Below are 18,764 nucleotides of genomic sequence, written 5' to 3' on the forward strand. Positions count from 1 at the left end.
GATTTGTGGATTTATTAAAGTAAACAGTCAAAAACCCTCTTTATGACACGAGACTGTAACCTTGAGCATCACTAGTAAAATATCCTCACGGTAGATGGCTTGAAGATCGTTGTCGTCGACAAAACAAGACAAGAGGCGTGTGTGTGTCGGCTGCAAGTCACAAATAATAATTTTTTGGGTTGTGTTATGTTTTGCGAAAGATTATGACATCTCCCGACGGGGTAAGTGAATTCTTATCTTCTTCTTAATATCTAGATTGATATTTGAAAAGTTCGTTGTCTTATTTTCTCTTGTTTATCGTGATTTATCGCGATGCTGTCTCGAGGGTGTTTCCATCTATTCTGGCTTCACATTGGGTCACAACTCATTCATCATCACATGTGTCTTAGCATCAATCGATCGTCAAAAAAGCCACAAGATTTGCATTACAGTAGTGGTCCGTCCACACAGTGTCTAACCAACGTTTGGTCAATATTTTTGCAGCAGCTAAAAACAAGTCAGAATCGGTTTTGTCGCAAAAGGGGTGTGGAGGGGAGAAGAGAGTTAGAATAAGGAGAATATGCTCACGTCATGTCGCCATCTTCCACCACAAAGCAGAGAGCAATTTCGATTTCCGAATGTCAAAACTGGTTTCAACTGTCATCAAAATGCTTACGCGTGTATTGTATCCATTTTCGATCTGTTTACTCTTCGTGACTTGCATTGAACCCTGAAGTAAAGTTGACCAGGCAACACAATCGGGGTTCGTGTAATGGGTTCGCCGAAAAAGAATCGAAATATATCGATCTCATTTTGTCCTCTAATACCCCCACATAGTAACTAATTCTACGTATCACATCGATTGCAAGCAGCGTAATAGGTTTTGGGGTATTGTACCTTCCATCTTGAAGTCGCATTGTCAGACATAATCCAAACAGTCTCCCTTGCCCTTCCCAAGTGTCTGTTAAGCCGCTGGTATCAAGTGGAATGTTCTTCCCATCATAATAAGCAAATATCCTTACAGATGAGAAACGTGAACTTGTTTCACTCGGTCAATGAATTGCAGGCCGCTGGTGCTCATGAATATTGAAAGGACGTACATGTGCCCAAGTAAAAAAAAACTATACGGGATTACTAATGAATCCTTTCTTTATAAAGCTCACTGTCGGAATGATAAGAAGTTTCAACTGATATACTCCTTCAGCCACCATATCATTAATCATCCATGCATGCCTCTTGGTCTCGCTACTCTTTTATGGGACACCCGCAGCGTTCCACTTTGTTTTTTCCCCCTCAAAATACTTTGCCAGTTGAACGAATTGAACATTTTCTTGTCATTAAATGAATTACTTGAACGAACGTTTCGTTTTAATATTTAGCTGGGTTTGTTGAAGGAATGAAAACTTGGTTCCTTTGTTTTAGACGAGTCACCTAATCTAATTTGGCGCAGCTGATCTTAGCTACTGCAGAGAGCAATTAGTGGTTAATCAAGAGCTGCTTTCAGTAAGCCGTTGAAAAAGTTGTGGCAGCGAGCGAGAAACAATCGCTGATATTGCTATTAGATCGTGGAAGCCAATTACTGGTCGACGTTGTGGAAATTACGGCCTTTCCTCCCCAAGTTCACATGACTTGCATTAAGACTAAAGATTTATGTCCAGATTTGTGTCATAAGAAAAATGCTCCAGAACTTTTGACCGCGTAACTGGGGTATAATATCGTTCATCAGCTCACTTCTTCCGCAGATGCAATATTTCTTTCACCCTCCCTAGCTTCTCCTGCCGACTTTGATGGAGGAGTTGCGCAGGATCAATTCCGCCCTGCTAATACCAAAAAGACAGTCTCTTTCTCTCCCATCTTCCTCATTGGTTTCATGGTGTGTGTATCAAACAGCTGGGGGGTAATAGCTATAGGACGGGGGAAAGAGAGAGCCTAGTCGATATGCACTGTGTATCGTTGTGTGTCGGGCTTAAGACCTGCTGGCACTCGCTTGCGCGCATATACACACAGCCAGTCCGTGTCCGTCTGTCGATAACGTCGCCCACATCTTCTCTCGTTCTCAACCGCATCAACGGATAATCCTTCTATATTTTGGCTAGAATCCAATTAGCATCTGGCTCGATTCCCTTGTTTTACACAACACCATGTTTGACCATTGTCGACTCGCTGTCAACAATTGCGGTACGTTTCCTAGATCTTTTTCAATTCTTTTCTTACCTTGATTTTGGCACCTTGTTAGTCGAAAGAGATGGCCGTGTATAGTTGTTATGGTTGTTTGGTTTCGAGTTCAAAGACACGACAACAAAGTATGTGCCAAACTTCCACATTTGTTTCGGATTTGATTAATTTCATTTCGATCGATCGAAACGTCCTATGAGTCACAAGAGTTACAAGTTGGTCGGCCATCTTTCCCCGACGTCGTATTGATCGGTCGGTGGCCAAGCGACGCCATATAGTACTTCTTCTGTGTCCTTGTACACAGCTGATGGGGGCGCCCCTGCCAGCTATTTACCGTCTTCTTTTTGGGGTTTTTATTTTATTTTATTTTTACTATCCGCACTACACACGCTAAAATTCACTTTCTAGTGTGTGACGCTCATGCGACTTGTCTATGTTTTTTCTTATTTTATTTTTCCAAACTTGCCTCAGCGGTCGACGTCCGAATTGTGTTGTCAAGACACTGTTCGTTGCGCAGTCGAGAAAATGCCAAGATGACGTAAATAATGTGCGAGGGCGGAATCTCTTTTAAAGAGTCTATGCTATTACTCCGTAAATCTACATACAATCGTATTGTTGGATTTTTTTTTTGGACCATGTCTTTCCTTCCGGTGATCTATTTCGTCGTCATGATAAATACCTTGGGCGTCATTGCGCTCGAACCCTTTCACCTAACACGGTCACGATCAATGCCGCCCGAACTTTTTTTTATTATTATTATATTCTTCTTTATCGATTTTTTTTTTCTCTTCCGTTTCCTCCTGTTGTGATTGCCTTTGAATTATGGCCAAAAAAAATTGATTGCCACCGCCGACTTTTTTTTGTGTGTGTATTATTCTCTTTATTCTCGGGCATGCTCGGAATTACAGTATAGCCTGAGCACGGTTCGATCAGACTTTGGTTCAGTATAGCTGCTGCTGGAATAAGAGAAGGGGGGCCTTGTCGTCGTTCAAGATGGGCGACCAGTCGATTCCTGGCCAAGACGAAGACATTTTCTTAGGTACTAACCAAATCAATGTGTTTTTTATCAACTTTTTTGTGTCCGTTCTGCTCGATTACCGGAACAAACATTATTCTTGTTCGTTACTTTTTCGTTTCTTCTTGGGTTCGTTCGTGCGGAAATTCCTTTTGCCACTTGGATGCCGAACTTTCGATGGTTTTATTTGATTCCTAGCCGTTCTTTTTTCGCTCACCCCTTATTATGTTCTGGCTTGTTACTGTTATTTTTTTCTTTTTCTCCGGCAGCATTGCCGCCTTTGTGATTGATGACTTGGCTCGGATCCTCGTTTGGTTTTTTGCGTATCTTGTCGGGTTCTATTTCGTGTTACGATGACCTCTTTCATTAACGCGATTGCCATTGTATGAAATCAATAGAGAACGGACGATTGAGTTACGAGAATCCAAACTATCAACTTCATTTGAACGCTGTACGTCTGGAAGACGCTCTAAACTCAAACACGGAACATTATAATTTAAACTCGGCGCTACTTGGCTACAGCATGGACGTCCTATCGCCGCAACTTTCAAACATGGTACGTATATACCCTCTCAAGATGATCGAAAGTTGATGAAGGCCCAAATTGGCAAGCATTCGTCTTTATTAAACCGATTACAAAACGGCAGGATCTCGGAATGGAGCTGGAATTGGCTCGAACTGGTTCGAGCACCAGCTTGAGTGGCGGTAATGCCACTCGTCAAAGAAGACACTACGCTTCGCTCGATCCGACGTCGATGGGAGTTGACGTCCAAGTTGGTCCAGTGATGAATCTCGGCAGTCCGGATTTCGACAACAATAGGTCCGCCTCCTCTTAAACACGCACTTAAAGGCGCGCTGGGAATATCAATACGATGTGTGATTTCTATTTACAGGGGCGTGTTGAACAACTATGGCACGTCTATTGATGCTGAACAGCGCAAGTCTGCGGTCGAGAGACAGGGCACTGATAGCAGCAGCGTCGACACGGGCTCTCCGTCCGCATCGGAGAGTAGCTGCGCTACGGCAACTGCTTGCGATAGTGAACCAGACAGAAGCGAAGAGCAACTGCCACCTGGCTGGGAAAAACACGAAGGTACATACAACACTCTCCCAATTAATCTAATCGAGTTCTTGATTTAATAACACAACTTTTGGTTGATTATCGTTCGATAGATGATGATGGACCGTACTATTGGCACATCAAAAGCGGAACTATTCAACGTGAACCACCTGAGAACAAAGATTCCTCGAGCCAACCAGCAATGAATTTTCAACGCCAAGTGGTGCGCGAAGCAGAGGTTGGCTCTTACATAACCAAATGTCTGAATTTGATTAATTATTCTTTTCTTTTTCCTAACGTAAACAAGGCTATTAGTGCAAGTTTCACTCCGGTGGTTCCCAGAAGCACGACTAGTTTCACACTATCTGATCTGGATAGTATCCGATCCAAAGAGGATATGGCCTTCAAGTATAACTTTTAGTTTAGTTTGGGTTTGGGTTTTTCATTCTAAGATTTATTTTTGTTTAAACAGGAGAAGGAGTTTCCCGGTGTCACTCGGTTCCAGCGCTTCTGCCGAATCTCGGAATTCTGGTTCGAAATCGCCAGCCATCCGATTCTCTGTCCGGTCTCTGGGTTGGGTTGAAATAGCCGAAGAAGACCTCACACCTGAGCGTAGTTCCAAGGCCGTCAACCGTTGCATCGTCGACTTGAGTTTGGGTCGGCATGACTTGCTAGACGTTGTCGGCCGTTGGGGAGATGTAAGATATCCATTGTCAAGTATTTTAATCATTTAAAAATGAAAATGATTCATTCGGACAGGGCAAGGACTTGTTTATGGATCTCGACGAAGGATCGCTAAAGCTGATTGATACCGAGAGCTTTGCCGTCTTGAACAGTCAACCCATTCACACGATCCGTGTGTGGGGAGTTGGTCGCGACAACGGACGGTAAATAGTGTACTCATTTGGCAGTAGTTTTATTTTTCCTTAAACTGGTGAAGGTTCTTTAATACTCATTATTCTTTCTTGCGCACTTCGACCCCTTTGCGACTTTACGGGAAAACAGGGAAAGGTAAAATAAAAACACACAAGCATCATGCGTTGCATTTGGTTGCGTTCAGTTTTCATTCCTGCGACCCATGCATGCTATGCACCAACGAAAAAAAAAGATGGCACGCTCCGTTCCCTTTTGTTGTGACTTTTTTCTTTGTCTCGTTCCTTATTTCCAATAGCCGTGGAAGCATTTTCTGATAATGGATCTCATCCATGTTATAGGGATTTCGCTTACGTCGCTCGTGACCGCGTAACACGAAAGCACATGTGCCATGTATTCCGCTGCGACACGCCGGCCCGCACGATTGCCAATACACTCAGGGACATCTGCAAAAAGATCATGATCGAACGTAATCTACAGCACGGCTTCGGTAAACCTGCCGAAAATGGTAAGCTGGTCGTTATTGACATTCCCCTTATGTTTTTTCATCATCTTTTTTTGACGTGGTGGATATCTTTGTAATTTTTTTTTGTAATCGTGCAGGATCTAATATGGCTGTTGGTACTGTGGGTTCTAGCACGCTTTCGGCATCTCGCAGCCGTCCCAGCAACTTACCATCGGAACAGCGACGCCATACCAGCAAAATCGGACAGATATTGTTGTCGAGTACGTTCTTCAGATAATGAGGCGTTCAAAATTGAGTTGCTTCCTGAGTTGTCTCTTTTGTATTCAGGCCAGAGCTTTCCTACGCCGATGGAAGAGCCGCGTAAGGTGCTAAAAGCGCAATACATTGGCAGCCTTCAAGTGCGCCGTCCAAGCGGCATGGAAACACTCAACGACGCCATCGATCAAATGGCCAGCCAAGTTCCAGCCGATCAATGGCGAGACGTTAATGTGGCCGTCGCACCTTCAGTAGTTACCATTACCGATGCTGAGGTGATAATGATTCCGGCACCTTTTCTTTCTTAATTTAAAGAGTCATGACCTGATTGTTTTTACTATTTTAGGACGATGAGAAAATTATCGTCGAATCACGTGTTCGATTTCTGTCGTTCCTGGGCATCGGTCGTCAGGTAGAGAACTGTGGTTTCATCGTTCACACAGCCAACGATGTCTACATCGCCCACGTTCTTTGCTGCTATCCTTCATCCGGCGCCATCTGCAAAACAATAGAAGCCGCTTGCAAGGTATACTTTACATATAATATCTTGGTATTGAATTTCGATACGCGTCCTACTTGTGGTATTGGTGTCTCTGTCACACAGTTGCGCTATCAAAAATGCCTGGATGCTCACGGTGCCCTCAGGGGGCGGATCACCAACTCATCGTCGACAGCCCAAACGCCAACGGGCCGCAGTCTGGAATCACTGAGTGCTACTCTCAAATCAGTCTTCGGTTCCATAACTCTAGGCTCGAAGAAGACGAACAAAGCTAGCGGCGATTCGTGAATGTTTGCTTCCAGCGCCGAACATCTCATCTTTTTATTTTATTACTTTTATTCTTTTCATTCGATGAAATCGATGCGACGACACGAGGAAAGGAGGATAAGACTCGTCTTGTCATGATGGTCAAGAGGGATATTCTAATAAGCTTTAAAAAGAAGAATGGTTTAACATTTCCCCTATTCAAAGAAATAAGATATATCCCCCTGCACTTAGTGTATTTACGCCCTTCGCTCGTCTCACAATCCCCAAGCATCGTTTTTCGTCCAATCGTCTCCGCTTTTCTAGAAGTTAGCTTTCGAATTGTATTCATTTGTTTTCAGATCAAAGCTAAGAGAACTCGGTTTCTTTATGAAGACATTTAAGAGTGCTTACAAATTGATTCGATTTCTTTTTTTTTTTAAATCTTCTACCAAGCCAGACCTCATTTTGGATTTTTATTATTTGGCTCATTTCTCATTCGCGAATCAAGTGCTGATTGCAGTTTCCATTCAATCCCTTTTTTGACGGCATTTTTCGATTGTTGGATGCCATCGTTTCTCTATTTTAATTATTTAGTGCCATGCGAACTTCTGCCCTCCTTTTTCTAGCATCTCAACGTCACGTGTATGATGAATCTATTTAGTTTTGTTAACTATTATTCCCCGCACCAACTCTGTAATCTCTATACATACGATGTGCGACGCCTCAAGATATCATCTTCAATCCACGAGTGTTACGACGAGCCGAGTCTAGACGGTTCCATGAGTTTTGTAACTCGATTCACATACACACACACACACATCATCTTATATACTGGATATAATAATAAACGACCGTTACTGATGTCACATTAACAATAAACATTTGACGTTTAAAATCGATACCAATCAAGTTTATTCTCGTTATTGAAGTGAAGAAAAAGAGAGTTGATTGGTTTTGTTTTGACGACCGTTGTTGTCATCACTGTTGGGAGATCGTCAAATAAAACAATCGTATTAATAACAGTTTTTAAAAATTTGGTTTCTATTTAGAAAATCAAACAGGGGTTAAGGACTTTTTTATGCTTACAGTTTCCGGATTGACATTAAGTCGTCTGTAATGTTCAGCAATCGGGATTTTGTGGTCGTCAATCTCCAACTCTTGTTTCAAATTGTTTAGATCCTCGGATCTCGTCGCATTTGACTGCTGGAAGATAAAAAGCGAATAATAATCAAGAAATCGGGTTTCTTTCTCACAAATAACCCGAAATAACCCACGTACCTTTTTGCCCATTTAAGCGGTTGAATGGAGTATAAAATAATCACTGTTCGTAGCAAGGGAGAACCCGAAAGAACCTGACCTATAGGCTATAATCCACGACCACCACGATAACGTGGTGGTCGTGGACTAGTGGCAGCGGCGAGCGTAATAACTGCAAATGTTTGTGGGGAGTCAAGTGAACTAATGTAACAAAGATCCGGTCATTCGTTTTGGCACGTTCCAAATAACGACGTACCACCTACTCGACACTTTTCACAGCTCTAAAGTTACAATCTCTTAAGAAAAATAAATCATATCATATTCCTATCAAAAGAAATAAATCAATTAAAACAAATTAAATCCTAATCCATTTAATTTACCGCTAATCAGAAATTTTTCAATTTTTGGTTTCGAGTTGATGAAGATTTAACCTTGTCATTTCGTGGGGCTGCTTTGTCTGCTAATCAACATGTAGGCTACAATTAGAAATTAAGCTAAAAGATATTGCTGAGATATATTTTTTGCAACCTTAGCCGCGAAGGTTTAGCCAGGGCATTTAGCCATCTAGTTACATTTTCCCTCTTGGCTTCCAAGAGGGTCCTGGGGGTGTTGTTATTTTCGGACAAAATTTTGGATTTCGTGCAAATTGTCCCTTAACCAAAGGGTTTGTTTAAGTGGTTTAAAGTGCAGTGCTGCCTTTTTACCGTTTTTACCTGCTCAACTCGAAGTAAAAGGGAAAATAAAAAAATTTGAACAATTGCAATCTTACAGAATAACGATAAACACGAAAATGAATGCTTTGGGTTTGGACTATTATTGTCTCGTCGTGTTATTATGGCGAATATTCACGAGGGATGACTTACTTACTTGATGAAATTGGAATTTTCAGATGGAATTCGTCAATATAATAAGTTTATTATATGTAATAATTTGTTATACAAATCGTAAATTTTCTACACTCATCGTTTTAACATAAAATCAGACATTTTTGTAGCAAACAAAGAAATGGAACTATTTTTGAGCAACTTTTCTGGGGCTGGTGGCAATTATACTACGTATATTCTTTTACAAAATAAAATCTCAAGAAATCATATCAATGCATTAATGAGTACTACACAGTAATGATTGGGTTTGCGCAATACAAGCAACGATTAGATGACGCATATCTCGGAAGACGAACTCGGAAATTTACAGGATATTTTGTCTTTTTTCTTTGAGGGGTTTGAACATTTTATTTCACAGAAATCTTTCCGTTATCGGTTGAATTATTTTCAAAGGCTAATGTTGAAATTAATTTTGTTGAATTAAATTGTTTACATGAACGACTTTTAATTACTTGTTAGTTGTAAAACGTTCATCAAAAACCTTTTGAACACGTTTAATGCAAAATTCAATGGCGCAATACTAGCCAAAATGTCTAAAATGAAGGTATTTTGAAAAAGAAATGATTATTAAGTTCTACATAAAACTTACAGATATAAGATAGCCTTATCCTATAGGCTTGTAACTTAGAAGATTTAAAATGAAGAATCTACTCAACAACATTTGGCATCTTCGCTGAACATGCTAAATACTATGAAGCGCAATTGAACTATTTAAAATCAAGGGAAACGGTTACGTACGACGACGAGGAGAAATGAAAGAGGAATACTATTTTTACGTGTTGTAAGGATAAGTAAAACAACCGACTGATTTACCTCTTCAGGTTTGATTCGTCGTTATCTTTGCCTAAGACTTATCAGATAAAAACTCGATTAAGAAAAACGCTGCAGTTACAGGTAGTAAAAATGGTCTGAAAGAGCGCCACAATACAGTGAATAAACCGAAGAAAAAAAGTAGACGCAGAAACATCCGTGCCACGTACAGCCTGCAGATTGGCCAATGCCACGATTAAAAATAATAATCGCTTGCTCTTATGAATTTACAACTATACCTGCTAAGGTTGCGTCTTGCGAGGGGCAGAGTGCTTGGGTCGTCTTTAAGAACGAACCTCCGAGCTCCCTGTATGAAAACATCGAAGTAGCTTTTCCATTCAATTTCGCGGACATCAAAATAGAAAGTTTTCTTGTCTTGGTTGGACATTTCCTCCAACAAACGAATCGGGTTATTACTAAGGAATCTCCATTGATGCGTCGTAAAAAACTCCAATGCAGAAAAAGCTAGAGTTGCTTTGGCATACATTCGGACCTATTAGCAATCACAAAAAGACATAAGGAATTTTCGTGGAAATTTGTTGATAATTAATTGGATCGTACCCATCGAGTGCGTTTGCCCGTCATAGAATAAAACAAGTCGAACAAGTGTGCCGGAATGGTATGGAACAAAACTTCGTTCATTTTGTACCAAGCGTCGTTAATTGTGTAAAGGGCGCTAGGGTACCACATCATATCTTGGGCAGGGAATTTCAACCAAGACTGCAAGGTATAACGTTTCAGACCACCCCAAGTTAAAGGGTTTCGATGGCCAGTTGTACAACTGTAAACCGGAACTTCGTTTGGTCTAACAGAAAATTACACGTCAATCATTGGCCACCATAGCTGTCGGGATTTTATTTCGAAAAAAATATTTGATTGTTATACCTGCGAGTGGCTAAGTGCCAAGCCACGGCAATCATTAAATTGATTGGGTAATCAACAGGAATTATGTCTGCGACTAGATCTGCGTTGATTTTCATGACACGGAAAAATCCCTTCCCGACCGCAGCGATCGTTCCTAAACAATAAAGGTTGTCTCAATTAAATGATATTCGTGTGTGCCAATCAATCTTTTTCACCTGTTGCCCCGTTGAAATTGTCAACCCAACCGGGAATGGGTTCTTTGAGGGCTGCAGTAACTATTGAGGGTCTTACAATTGCCAATGGAACGCTTCCGCATTGTTCCTCGAGAAGTTGCTCGGCCAATGCTTTTGTGTAGGTATATGTGTTGGGGGAATTGCCCAAAAGTCTTGACAGTAAATGGCAGTAAAATATTAAATTGGTTTCGCTTGCAAGAACATTTTAATAAAGCTCTTACTGTGGTGCGATCTTTTTTACTGCGTTGTCGTCGAGGCAGTCAAGCAATTGAATCAATTTGACGGGATCAACTTTCGAATGGTAAACCTGTTCTTTCATTTCTTCTCGGTCGAGATTGTTAAAAGCCGTCGATACGTGAACAAAAGCCTGTAAGAGTTAATTAAAACACATATATTGGCGTTATAAAACTGTGTTTATTATACGCTACCACAAGGCGTTTCATCTGTCGGCAAATTTCTAGTAACTGCATAGGACCTTTGACGTTCATCTCGATGGCATCTTTGAGTTCTTCGTTGAATTTAATGGTAGCGGCAGAGTTGAAGACGATAGAAACATTTTGAATCAATAGATTCAAGTCGAATGCCGATAAACCGTATCCGGGCAGGGTCACATCGCCTGTCACGGCTACAATTTTTGTCAATGCATTTGGCTCTTGTTTCCTGACCCCGTCGAATATCTATAAAAAAATCACTTTTGTGAAAATTCGTATAAAATAAGAATTTAAAATCCGTACCTGATTGTTGATTAGATCCTCAAGACGACACTCGACACTTTGGCCCTTTGATGGTCTCATCAACAAGTAAATTCGATCAACTTCGGGGCAGGATCGTAAAAGCTTCTCCACTAACACCTTGCCCATGAAACCCGTTGCGCCGGTGATGAACACGGATCGGCCTTTGTAAAATTCGGGTATACTTAATTGCTCCATATTTGTATTTTCTGACATTCGACAAGTAAAAAAATGACGGACACCAACATCCAAACGAGCTCGATTCCAGTGTACCGCTGTTTTGTGATTAGTTGGAATCTGGAGTTTGACTTGCTTTTATTTCCTCTCCTTAACCCACTATGGATGTGACTGAAAGTCGCTGACAAATCCGTAAGGCAAATCTACATTTTTCTGGGGCATGGCAATAGAAATCAAGTCTCAATGAGAAAGCCACGTTGAAAGTCCAAGCGAAAGTAAAATTTCCGTAGATATCCCTACTAGTCAGTTATCGGCAATGCTCAATGACAACATCATTTATAGTAGTTGTCTGAGTCATAAGCAATGCCCAGACAATCTCATCTAGACCGGTTGTCATGTGATGAGTTTCGTAGTTATTATACCCCCATCAGCTAGTGTTTCCTAAATAAACAAAGTTCTGTGTCACGGAGTCCTTCAACTTGTGATCATTTCAGAAAATGTTCTGGGTCACTGTAAAAAATCAAGTTCTAATGAGAAAGTCATTTTCATGATTGAGTGCCTAAGCGAAAGTACCAAATATTACTCCGTAGATACAGACTTGAATATTACTTCGCATTTCAATAGAGAAATCGAAAGCGGGGGATTTCTATTCGTTCAAGTGAGTCCAGCTTCAAGATATTACGTAAATTTAAAAACAAAGATTGTTTACATGGCATTGTGACATTCCGTTTCTTAAAAGCGGAATAGGACCTGAGAAACCACTAAAAACTTGATTTATTTTCCGCAAGTGAACGAAGCTTTCCATGACTACGTTGCCGTGGAGGCATGGAAAGCTGTTAAGTGACTTTCAAAGACAAACAAGTCACAACATACAAAAATTTTCATGAATTTTTCAAATTGCTTATTGAAAATTATTGAAAAAAAAAATTTTAATCTGTTTGACCATCCAACATTTAAAAAAAATCTAGTCGTTAATCTAATCGTCTTCTAGTCGTTATCTTTTAGCGCATCGAGCCAAAACTTATGAATTTACTTGTACTTGTCGTCAAATGGTCGTTTACTTTTACGATTTTGTGTCCGATTTCCTTAATTCCTTTGTGTGTTAAATATTTACTAGAGATATAAAGTTACACTTATGAAAGACTACGATATCTTGTCAGTACTAATTTGATTAACCACTTTCACTTTGTAGGTACAAGGTACTTATTGGACCAGTCAACCGGATCTTTGTTGACCTCATTCCTAGTCATCTCGTGCCAAATTCAGTCTCCGCTGGTAAAGAAAAACTATACAAGCCATAAGAGGGTCTTCTAGCTCGTTCCGTCAGCCCAGCACCGATTTCAAAGTGAATGCTGTTCTCTTTTATATTTGATTTCGCTCTGTGTGAATATCCGTCCGCAACGACGCAGATCAACCGATAGTTAAGATAATGTAACATTTTTGATAAGCTAACAAAAAAGCAGTTACATTTAAATGGACTGAAATTCAATTGAGCACGAGGACAAACATTGAGAAAAACGATTCCACTTGACGGCGGTTGAGTCGGCGAATGTTCATTTTTAGCTGTAAGCTATGATTTCGGGAAACCTAAAGACTTTTTTTAAGGCACGAAATTTTTTTTTGCCGCTGTTGTTTTCTTGCTAACTTTTACCCTTTTTTATAACCATTTTAGGGTTCGACTTCTACAGAATTATAGTACAATTCAAACTTCAAAAGTTCAAAGTCATGGCTAGTTGACTGATTCGGTGGGTTACTCCTAAAAATAAACAGAACTAAATTATTCTATTTTCAAAAATCGAAAATAAACAAAAACATACAAAACAAATTAAAAAACTTTTCCGCGAAAGTGGTTCTTTGCAACGAAATGGCAACACTGTCGTTTGCACGTAAACATTAGACACAGGATAGCAGACAGCACACATCCAGTTACAACAGAAATCGAAATCCTCAGACGAGCACTTGAAAGTTGAAACTACGATGTTGCTGAAGCATTGTGTTACTTCTCTCCCAGTCCGAGGCCTGTCGTCTGTAAGAAACTATTCAATCAAATCAACGCTGAGTGAAAATGAAATCCAGAAATTCAGTAAAATGGCAAATGAATGGTGGGATGTTAATGGACCATTCAGTGGGTTACACTCTTTAAATAAACTAAGGTAACCATATCTATGTTGTAGTGAGCCCCTTTTACAACATGTTTTGCACTTTATTTTTCAAACCTAATGATTTTTCTCCCTAGAGTTCCATTCATTCGAAATGGAATATGCTCTCATCAAAAATCAGCTGTTGTTAACAATTCTCCAACAAGTCCGTTGGCAGGATGTAGCATATTGGATGTAGGATGTGGTGGTGGAATTTTGAGCACAAGTCTGGGCCGTTTGGGAGCAAGTGTTACAGGACTTGATCCAAGTGAAGAAAATACTGCAGCAGCCTCTCTTCATGCTAATAAAATGAGGCTTCAGAATGTGACCTTTGAAGTCAATACCATTGAACATTTTCAAGCATTAAACACTAGTTTGTCAACCACCTTTGATGCAGTTGTTGCATCTGAAGTCATTGAGCATGTAGAAAATCCAAAATTTTTCATCCAAACATGCACTGAATTACTCAAAGTATTTAATTTTTTGTACAACTACTAGAACAGACTTTCATAACTGACATACTTTTCTAGCCAGGAGGTTCTTTATTCATAACAACTCTAAATAGGACTCCTGCTTCTTGGGCCCTTGCCATTTGTGGCGCAGAATATATTCTCAATGTTGTACCAAGAGGAACACATGATTGGAATAAGTTTATCACTCCTGATGAACTAATAGACTACATTAATAGCAGTATGTTTTGAATTACCATGAAACATGTTCTGAAATATGTGTTATATATATTCTACTGCATACTTTAGGTGGTTGCCAGCTTCGACAAATATGTGGCATGGCTTACAACCCTTTTATGAACAAATGGAAATGGTCAAGAACCACTAGCGTCAACTATGCTGTACACGCTACAAAATCGTCTCAGGTAGTAACAGATGATGTGATACAAAATCTGAATTGAATTTTTCTATTGAGACAAATGTTCGAGAATGAGAAAAATTTATTCTCCTTTTTTATGTTGTTGCGATAAATCGGGTTGAATACTTCGACAATGTGTAATAAAAGTATTGATGAAAATGTTAATTAGAAATTTCGATTCTGCTATGCGTAATTGTTTTTAAAAAAGGTTGCCAACTGTTTAGCGTTTAATTGTTTTTTATGCAGCTAACATCACCGGATCAAAGAAATGATACATAAGCCTACAGAAATTGGTCCCTATTTACAAGTTGTCGACGGAAATCTTTGTGAAACTTGTTCAGTTTCAATCAATTATCAAGATATCACACATCCTGATAATCAAGGTAAGACAAAAAAAAACGTAAATTCTTTAAACAAAACGTTTTTGTCAACATAAAATGTAAAATTTTTTCGTTATGATAGAATTGTTGTATTAAGGCTGTCAAGTCGACTGGAAGTTTAAGAACAAACTGGGTTTTGAGACTTTTGACGAGGGAAAATAAATTTATTCATACATACGATCGCTGGTTAGTTATGGACGGTGGTCCGTAACGCCTTTTTGCTTCTTCTGTAAACGCATCAGTTATTTTATTCACAACTTCATCAAAAAACAATTGTGATAGTTGAGTATGCAGTAAAGAACGGAATTCAAAGGACATGTAAAAATCAAAGGTACAACTTTTAGGATCTCCGTTAGGTCCAGGACTGAATTTCCATATTGTTTCCAGATGATTAAACAGATTTCCCTGTATGTAAACGGATTTCACTAATGTTGGTGATGTTAGCATGAAGCTAGCTGTATAGTTTTCCACCAACAACGGTGGAAAGCCTATTGTTAAATCAGCTGTAAATCGTTCTGCTGAAGTTCGGGAAGTGACTACTGAATTCATGCAATATGGAACAAAGTGTTTATATTGCTCAACCTCAGCCACTATATTAAAAAGTCCCTCCATCGAGTACCTGTAAAATCACGTTAAAGAGATTCTGTCCAGCAATGTTATTTATTTTTTAAATGTATTTTTATCCAATACCCGAGAATTTTCCTTTCAGAAAAATCTTTTCTATTATTTCCCAGTCCCCCGGATAACTTAAAGTTACGTTGTGAGATAACTATGAATGGAAGAGGTTGAATTGCTCTTGACTTTTGAGATAGAATAGTTCCACGATTGCCTTGTGTCGAGTTACACCGATGGCGAATTAATTCCCTGTGTAAAAAAGTAAAAAGAGATTAAAAACGGCACGCGTGTCTTAATGGTATGTCTTAAGAAAGAGTTGTACTTTGAGAAACCAACTGAATTCGTTCCAGGAGCATGAAACCTAACAGGGTTTCCTATTGTGGTAGTAAAAGACAGCAAAGGAAACCTTGCCATTCTATTAACTGATAGCGAAATCATGGTTGCGAACGTTCTTCTACCACAAACTAGTTAAAATCAAATTTTTAACAACGATGAAGTGAGTAACAGCGATACACGAGCAGTTTAAGTAAAACATTGGAGACTAGTTAAGAAAGAAAGACCGAGAAAGACTAAAACTGCTGCTTTCCAATTCTCTCTTTCTCTCTTTTCGTTTTGGTTCTACTAGCAACCTGTTATACGGGTCAGAAACCTTTGGTCTGACGAAACATCATGACCATGATTAATGTAACGCGGTGCTGTGCGTTTACGAATCACGACTTAAAGTTAGCACAACTTATCTACGTATAACTAGTCTGAAATCTATCGTTAAAGCAGCCTACTTTCAGTACCTTTAGAAATTCAAGTTGAATATTAAACTTTGCCTATCGGAATAACACGATAAATATTTTATTCTAATAAAGGCGAGTGTAATAAGTAAGTAAATAAGTTTTTTTTTTTTTTTTCTTAAATGTGACCAAACAACTTTCTCTGATGTTATTTGGGTCACCCCACCAGCTTGACGTATCTTATTATTATTTTTTTTTTTTTAAGTTAATTGTTTTTGGTAATAACAAAACCCCGATAATCCGGACTGAAGGCGTACTCAACAAAAATACAAACATAATCGTTTTCAAGCACGATTTTCAGTCACACGTGCCATTTCGCACATGTCGCCAATTTTCAAATATAATGCCTTGTGGCAGTAATTAAATTGCAATGATCGAATGCAATTTTAAGCCGAGTACAAGTGTAAAGTTATTTCTGTTGAATAATAGAATACCAGTGAACATTAGAAATCTCTGAATAGTTCGGACAATGTATTTGGTTTGGAAGCTTTGATATTTTCAATTATTAATATTTTAGACAATATCCCCTACATACGCATCAATTAATTTTGTTTATGTATTGTTATATATTACAGACGACATGTTGATTTTTTAAGACCTGCCGTTCTTCCTCTATTGAACGCGCTAGTGCAGTTACGTTGCCGGCACCAAACCCACGAGCTCCTTTTCTTTGAACCAGTTCTAGAAAAAAAGTTTCTTCCTTGAATAAAGAAAGTGTAAAAATCTGCAGCAGAAACCTGTTATAAATGATACAACGACACGTAAGGTCAGTTTATAATGTAGCAGTTAAATAGAACACAAAATCTCACTTGTTTTGATTGTCTTTAGCATTTGTATCCGCTTCGGAGTCAATGAGAATTCCCAATTGCTCGAATTTGTTAATGTCGTAGCCTGCCGCTTCAATTTCATTTCTTTTCCATTTCTGGGTTCCATTTAAGTTTTAACAAATTCCATTAAAAATGTGTGAGCGAAATTCTTTTAAACGGACATTACGTACGTTACGATAATAGGCTGCAGGTGGTGTTCGGAATGAAACCTTTTTGCGGCTCATGCTATCCACGCAGCTGGTGATGTCAAGGGTGCTAAGACCGATGTGTTGAAGTCCTGGACCTCCATGACCGTCAAGGAAAGCATTAATGTGCAAATTTTCTAGAAATCACGTGTTCGGTATTATTCGTGAGAATAATAATTAAAAAAAAAGGTTAATGAAATTTACCTATTCCTGGAAGGGATTCTGCGATGACAATTTTCAACGACGTTTCGTCCATGCCATTGCTGGGATCGGAATTACAAATGCCAGACTCGGCACAAGGCCAATAGTCCATAACTCGTAGCCTCATACCAACTCCATCTTTGATCACTAAGCCTTCTTTAAGATCCTCTGTTGGGTTGGTTTTAAATTTTTGCATGCCCAAACAACTTTGATACCACTGAATGATGCCCGGTGATTCTCCGGGATGGCAAACGTAAGTTAGATGATCTATGTGAAAAAAAAAAAAGTTAAAAAAAAAAAAAACCCAACGTGTGAAAAATGTGAAAAAAAAAACGTTTGTTAAAAAAAACCCCACCTATATGGGTGATTTTCTCTTCACCACGGGTTGTAAATGATTCATCAAAAGTGGGCAGAAACGATCCCTTGTACTGTGACTTGTCCAAAAGAGTATGCACTATATTGCCGCAACAGGAACTGACAATTGAATATCTCACTTTCCCGCTCTGGTCTTCCACTTCTGTTACCGGGTGAAATAGTTTTCCTCCAAAATTTTGCATCCTTTCAGTTACAGATTCCAAATTTTTCACCTCCAAAGCCACATTAAATACAGAGTCGACTTGGCGAAGAGGCGCAGAGAAGTAAGAAAATGGCACATGTTCCTGTTGAAATTTTTTCTTCTTTTCCGTGACGACGAATGTAGATTTCTGACTTCCAACCACCCACTGTTTGCTTAGTACAGTATCTCTTTGCGCTCTGAGGGAATATCCGAGTTTCTCAGTGAAATACGAAGCGATCTTTTTTCCGTTAGCCACACACAGCTCGACATGGTGTAATGCGCTTAGATGCATTAGATTCAAATCAGAATTGTATTACTGGCTTCAATAAAAAAGAGATCTTGAATAATCAACAAGCTGAAGCTGATGGTTTGTGTCTATTGAAATTCTACACGTGATTGTGATGGTTTCTTTGCAAACAGCATGTTTTAAAACAAGTTCAGCAGATACGGCGGTGATATAAATATGGTATTCTGATTTTAAGTTTCTAGAAAGTTTTTTTTTTTTTTTTAATTTCATTCAATCAACATGGGGTAAAAAAAGGACGACGAAGTTGCGTTTCGGATTGCATTCGGATTTGCAAGACTGGTCCGTTACACGCACGTACGTAAATCTTCATAAACGACTACTTTCGAAACAAGTTTTCAGGCTCTCACACGGTGAAATCTAAAAAAACTTACCTATAATT

At 39.3% G+C, this 18,764-nt stretch overlaps 5 protein-coding genes across 11 annotated transcripts; 2 read left to right on the top strand and 3 right to left on the bottom strand.

Moving 5' to 3' along the window:
* Nucleotides 1–111: 111 nt before the first annotated feature.
* LOC124329338 (protein Fe65 homolog) lies at nucleotides 112–7,467 on the top strand. Of its 5 annotated transcripts, none has more exons than XM_046788383.1 (15): nucleotides 115–221; nucleotides 3,063–3,193; nucleotides 3,568–3,725; nucleotides 3,817–3,989; nucleotides 4,063–4,262; nucleotides 4,343–4,467; nucleotides 4,537–4,637; nucleotides 4,702–4,927; nucleotides 4,989–5,116; nucleotides 5,235–5,240; nucleotides 5,444–5,610; nucleotides 5,706–5,828; nucleotides 5,896–6,098; nucleotides 6,170–6,349; nucleotides 6,428–7,467. In XM_046788383.1, exons 2-15 carry the CDS (start codon nucleotides 3,148–3,150, stop codon nucleotides 6,608–6,610), a joined length of 2,019 nt encoding a protein of 672 aa, XP_046644339.1. In that variant the 5' UTR covers nucleotides 115–221; nucleotides 3,063–3,147; the 3' UTR covers nucleotides 6,611–7,467. The 5 variants fall into 5 exon arrangements, with proteins under 5 accessions (XP_046644340.1, XP_046644339.1, XP_046644336.1 ...); XM_046788380.1 differs by lacking the exon at nucleotides 3,063–3,193 and adding an exon at nucleotides 2,076–2,157 and having other exon boundaries at nucleotides 120–221; XM_046788382.1 differs by lacking the exon at nucleotides 115–221 and adding an exon at nucleotides 1,351–2,157.
* Nucleotides 7,468–8,862: 1,395 nt separating this feature from the next.
* Nucleotides 8,863–11,642, bottom strand: LOC124328307 (putative fatty acyl-CoA reductase CG5065). Its single transcript, XM_046787034.1, has 8 exons — nucleotides 11,351–11,642; nucleotides 11,045–11,293; nucleotides 10,838–10,983; nucleotides 10,599–10,768; nucleotides 10,405–10,537; nucleotides 10,081–10,324; nucleotides 9,759–10,012; nucleotides 8,863–9,692 (listed from the first exon to the last, which is right to left on the bottom strand). The coding sequence occupies exons 1-8, from the start codon at nucleotides 11,561–11,563 to the stop codon at nucleotides 9,554–9,556; spliced, it is 1,548 nt and encodes a 515-aa protein (XP_046642990.1). The 5' UTR covers nucleotides 11,564–11,642; the 3' UTR covers nucleotides 8,863–9,553.
* Nucleotides 11,643–13,402: 1,760 nt separating this feature from the next.
* On the top strand, nucleotides 13,403–15,166 carry LOC124329374 (ubiquinone biosynthesis O-methyltransferase, mitochondrial-like). 3 transcript variants are annotated; one of them, XR_006916763.1, is made up of 6 exons: nucleotides 13,403–13,677; nucleotides 13,761–14,133; nucleotides 14,193–14,352; nucleotides 14,421–14,536; nucleotides 14,776–14,912; nucleotides 14,992–15,166. XR_006916763.1 is itself a non-coding variant. In XM_046788437.1 (5 exons), the coding sequence occupies exons 1-5, from the start codon at nucleotides 13,502–13,504 to the stop codon at nucleotides 14,806–14,808; spliced, it is 858 nt and encodes a 285-aa protein (XP_046644393.1). In that variant the 5' UTR covers nucleotides 13,403–13,501; the 3' UTR covers nucleotides 14,809–15,166. The 3 variants fall into 3 exon arrangements, 2 of the variants coding, with proteins under 2 accessions (XP_046644393.1, XP_046644392.1); XM_046788437.1 differs by having other exon boundaries at nucleotides 14,776–15,166; XM_046788436.1 differs by lacking the exons at nucleotides 14,776–14,912; nucleotides 14,992–15,166 and having other exon boundaries at nucleotides 13,404–13,677; nucleotides 14,421–14,717.
* Nucleotides 15,053–16,552, bottom strand: LOC124329377 (coenzyme Q-binding protein COQ10 homolog B, mitochondrial-like). Its single transcript, XM_046788441.1, has 3 exons — nucleotides 15,847–16,552; nucleotides 15,600–15,773; nucleotides 15,053–15,528 (listed from the first exon to the last, which is right to left on the bottom strand). The coding sequence occupies exons 1-3, from the start codon at nucleotides 15,960–15,962 to the stop codon at nucleotides 15,078–15,080; spliced, it is 741 nt and encodes a 246-aa protein (XP_046644397.1). The 5' UTR covers nucleotides 15,963–16,552; the 3' UTR covers nucleotides 15,053–15,077.
* A 207-nt stretch (nucleotides 16,553–16,759) lies between these two features.
* On the bottom strand, nucleotides 16,760–18,490 carry LOC124329373 (4-hydroxyphenylpyruvate dioxygenase-like protein). Its single transcript, XM_046788435.1, has 5 exons — nucleotides 17,878–18,490; nucleotides 17,526–17,789; nucleotides 17,307–17,458; nucleotides 17,119–17,231; nucleotides 16,760–17,046 (listed from the first exon to the last, which is right to left on the bottom strand). The coding sequence occupies exons 1-5, from the start codon at nucleotides 18,368–18,370 to the stop codon at nucleotides 16,872–16,874; spliced, it is 1,197 nt and encodes a 398-aa protein (XP_046644391.1). The 5' UTR covers nucleotides 18,371–18,490; the 3' UTR covers nucleotides 16,760–16,871.
* Between the last annotated feature and the right edge of the window lie 274 nt (nucleotides 18,491–18,764).

Source organism: Daphnia pulicaria, chromosome 3 (assembly GCF_021234035.1).
Source record: "Daphnia pulicaria isolate SC F1-1A chromosome 3, SC_F0-13Bv2, whole genome shotgun sequence".
NCBI lineage: Eukaryota > Metazoa > Arthropoda > Branchiopoda > Diplostraca > Daphniidae > Daphnia > Daphnia pulicaria.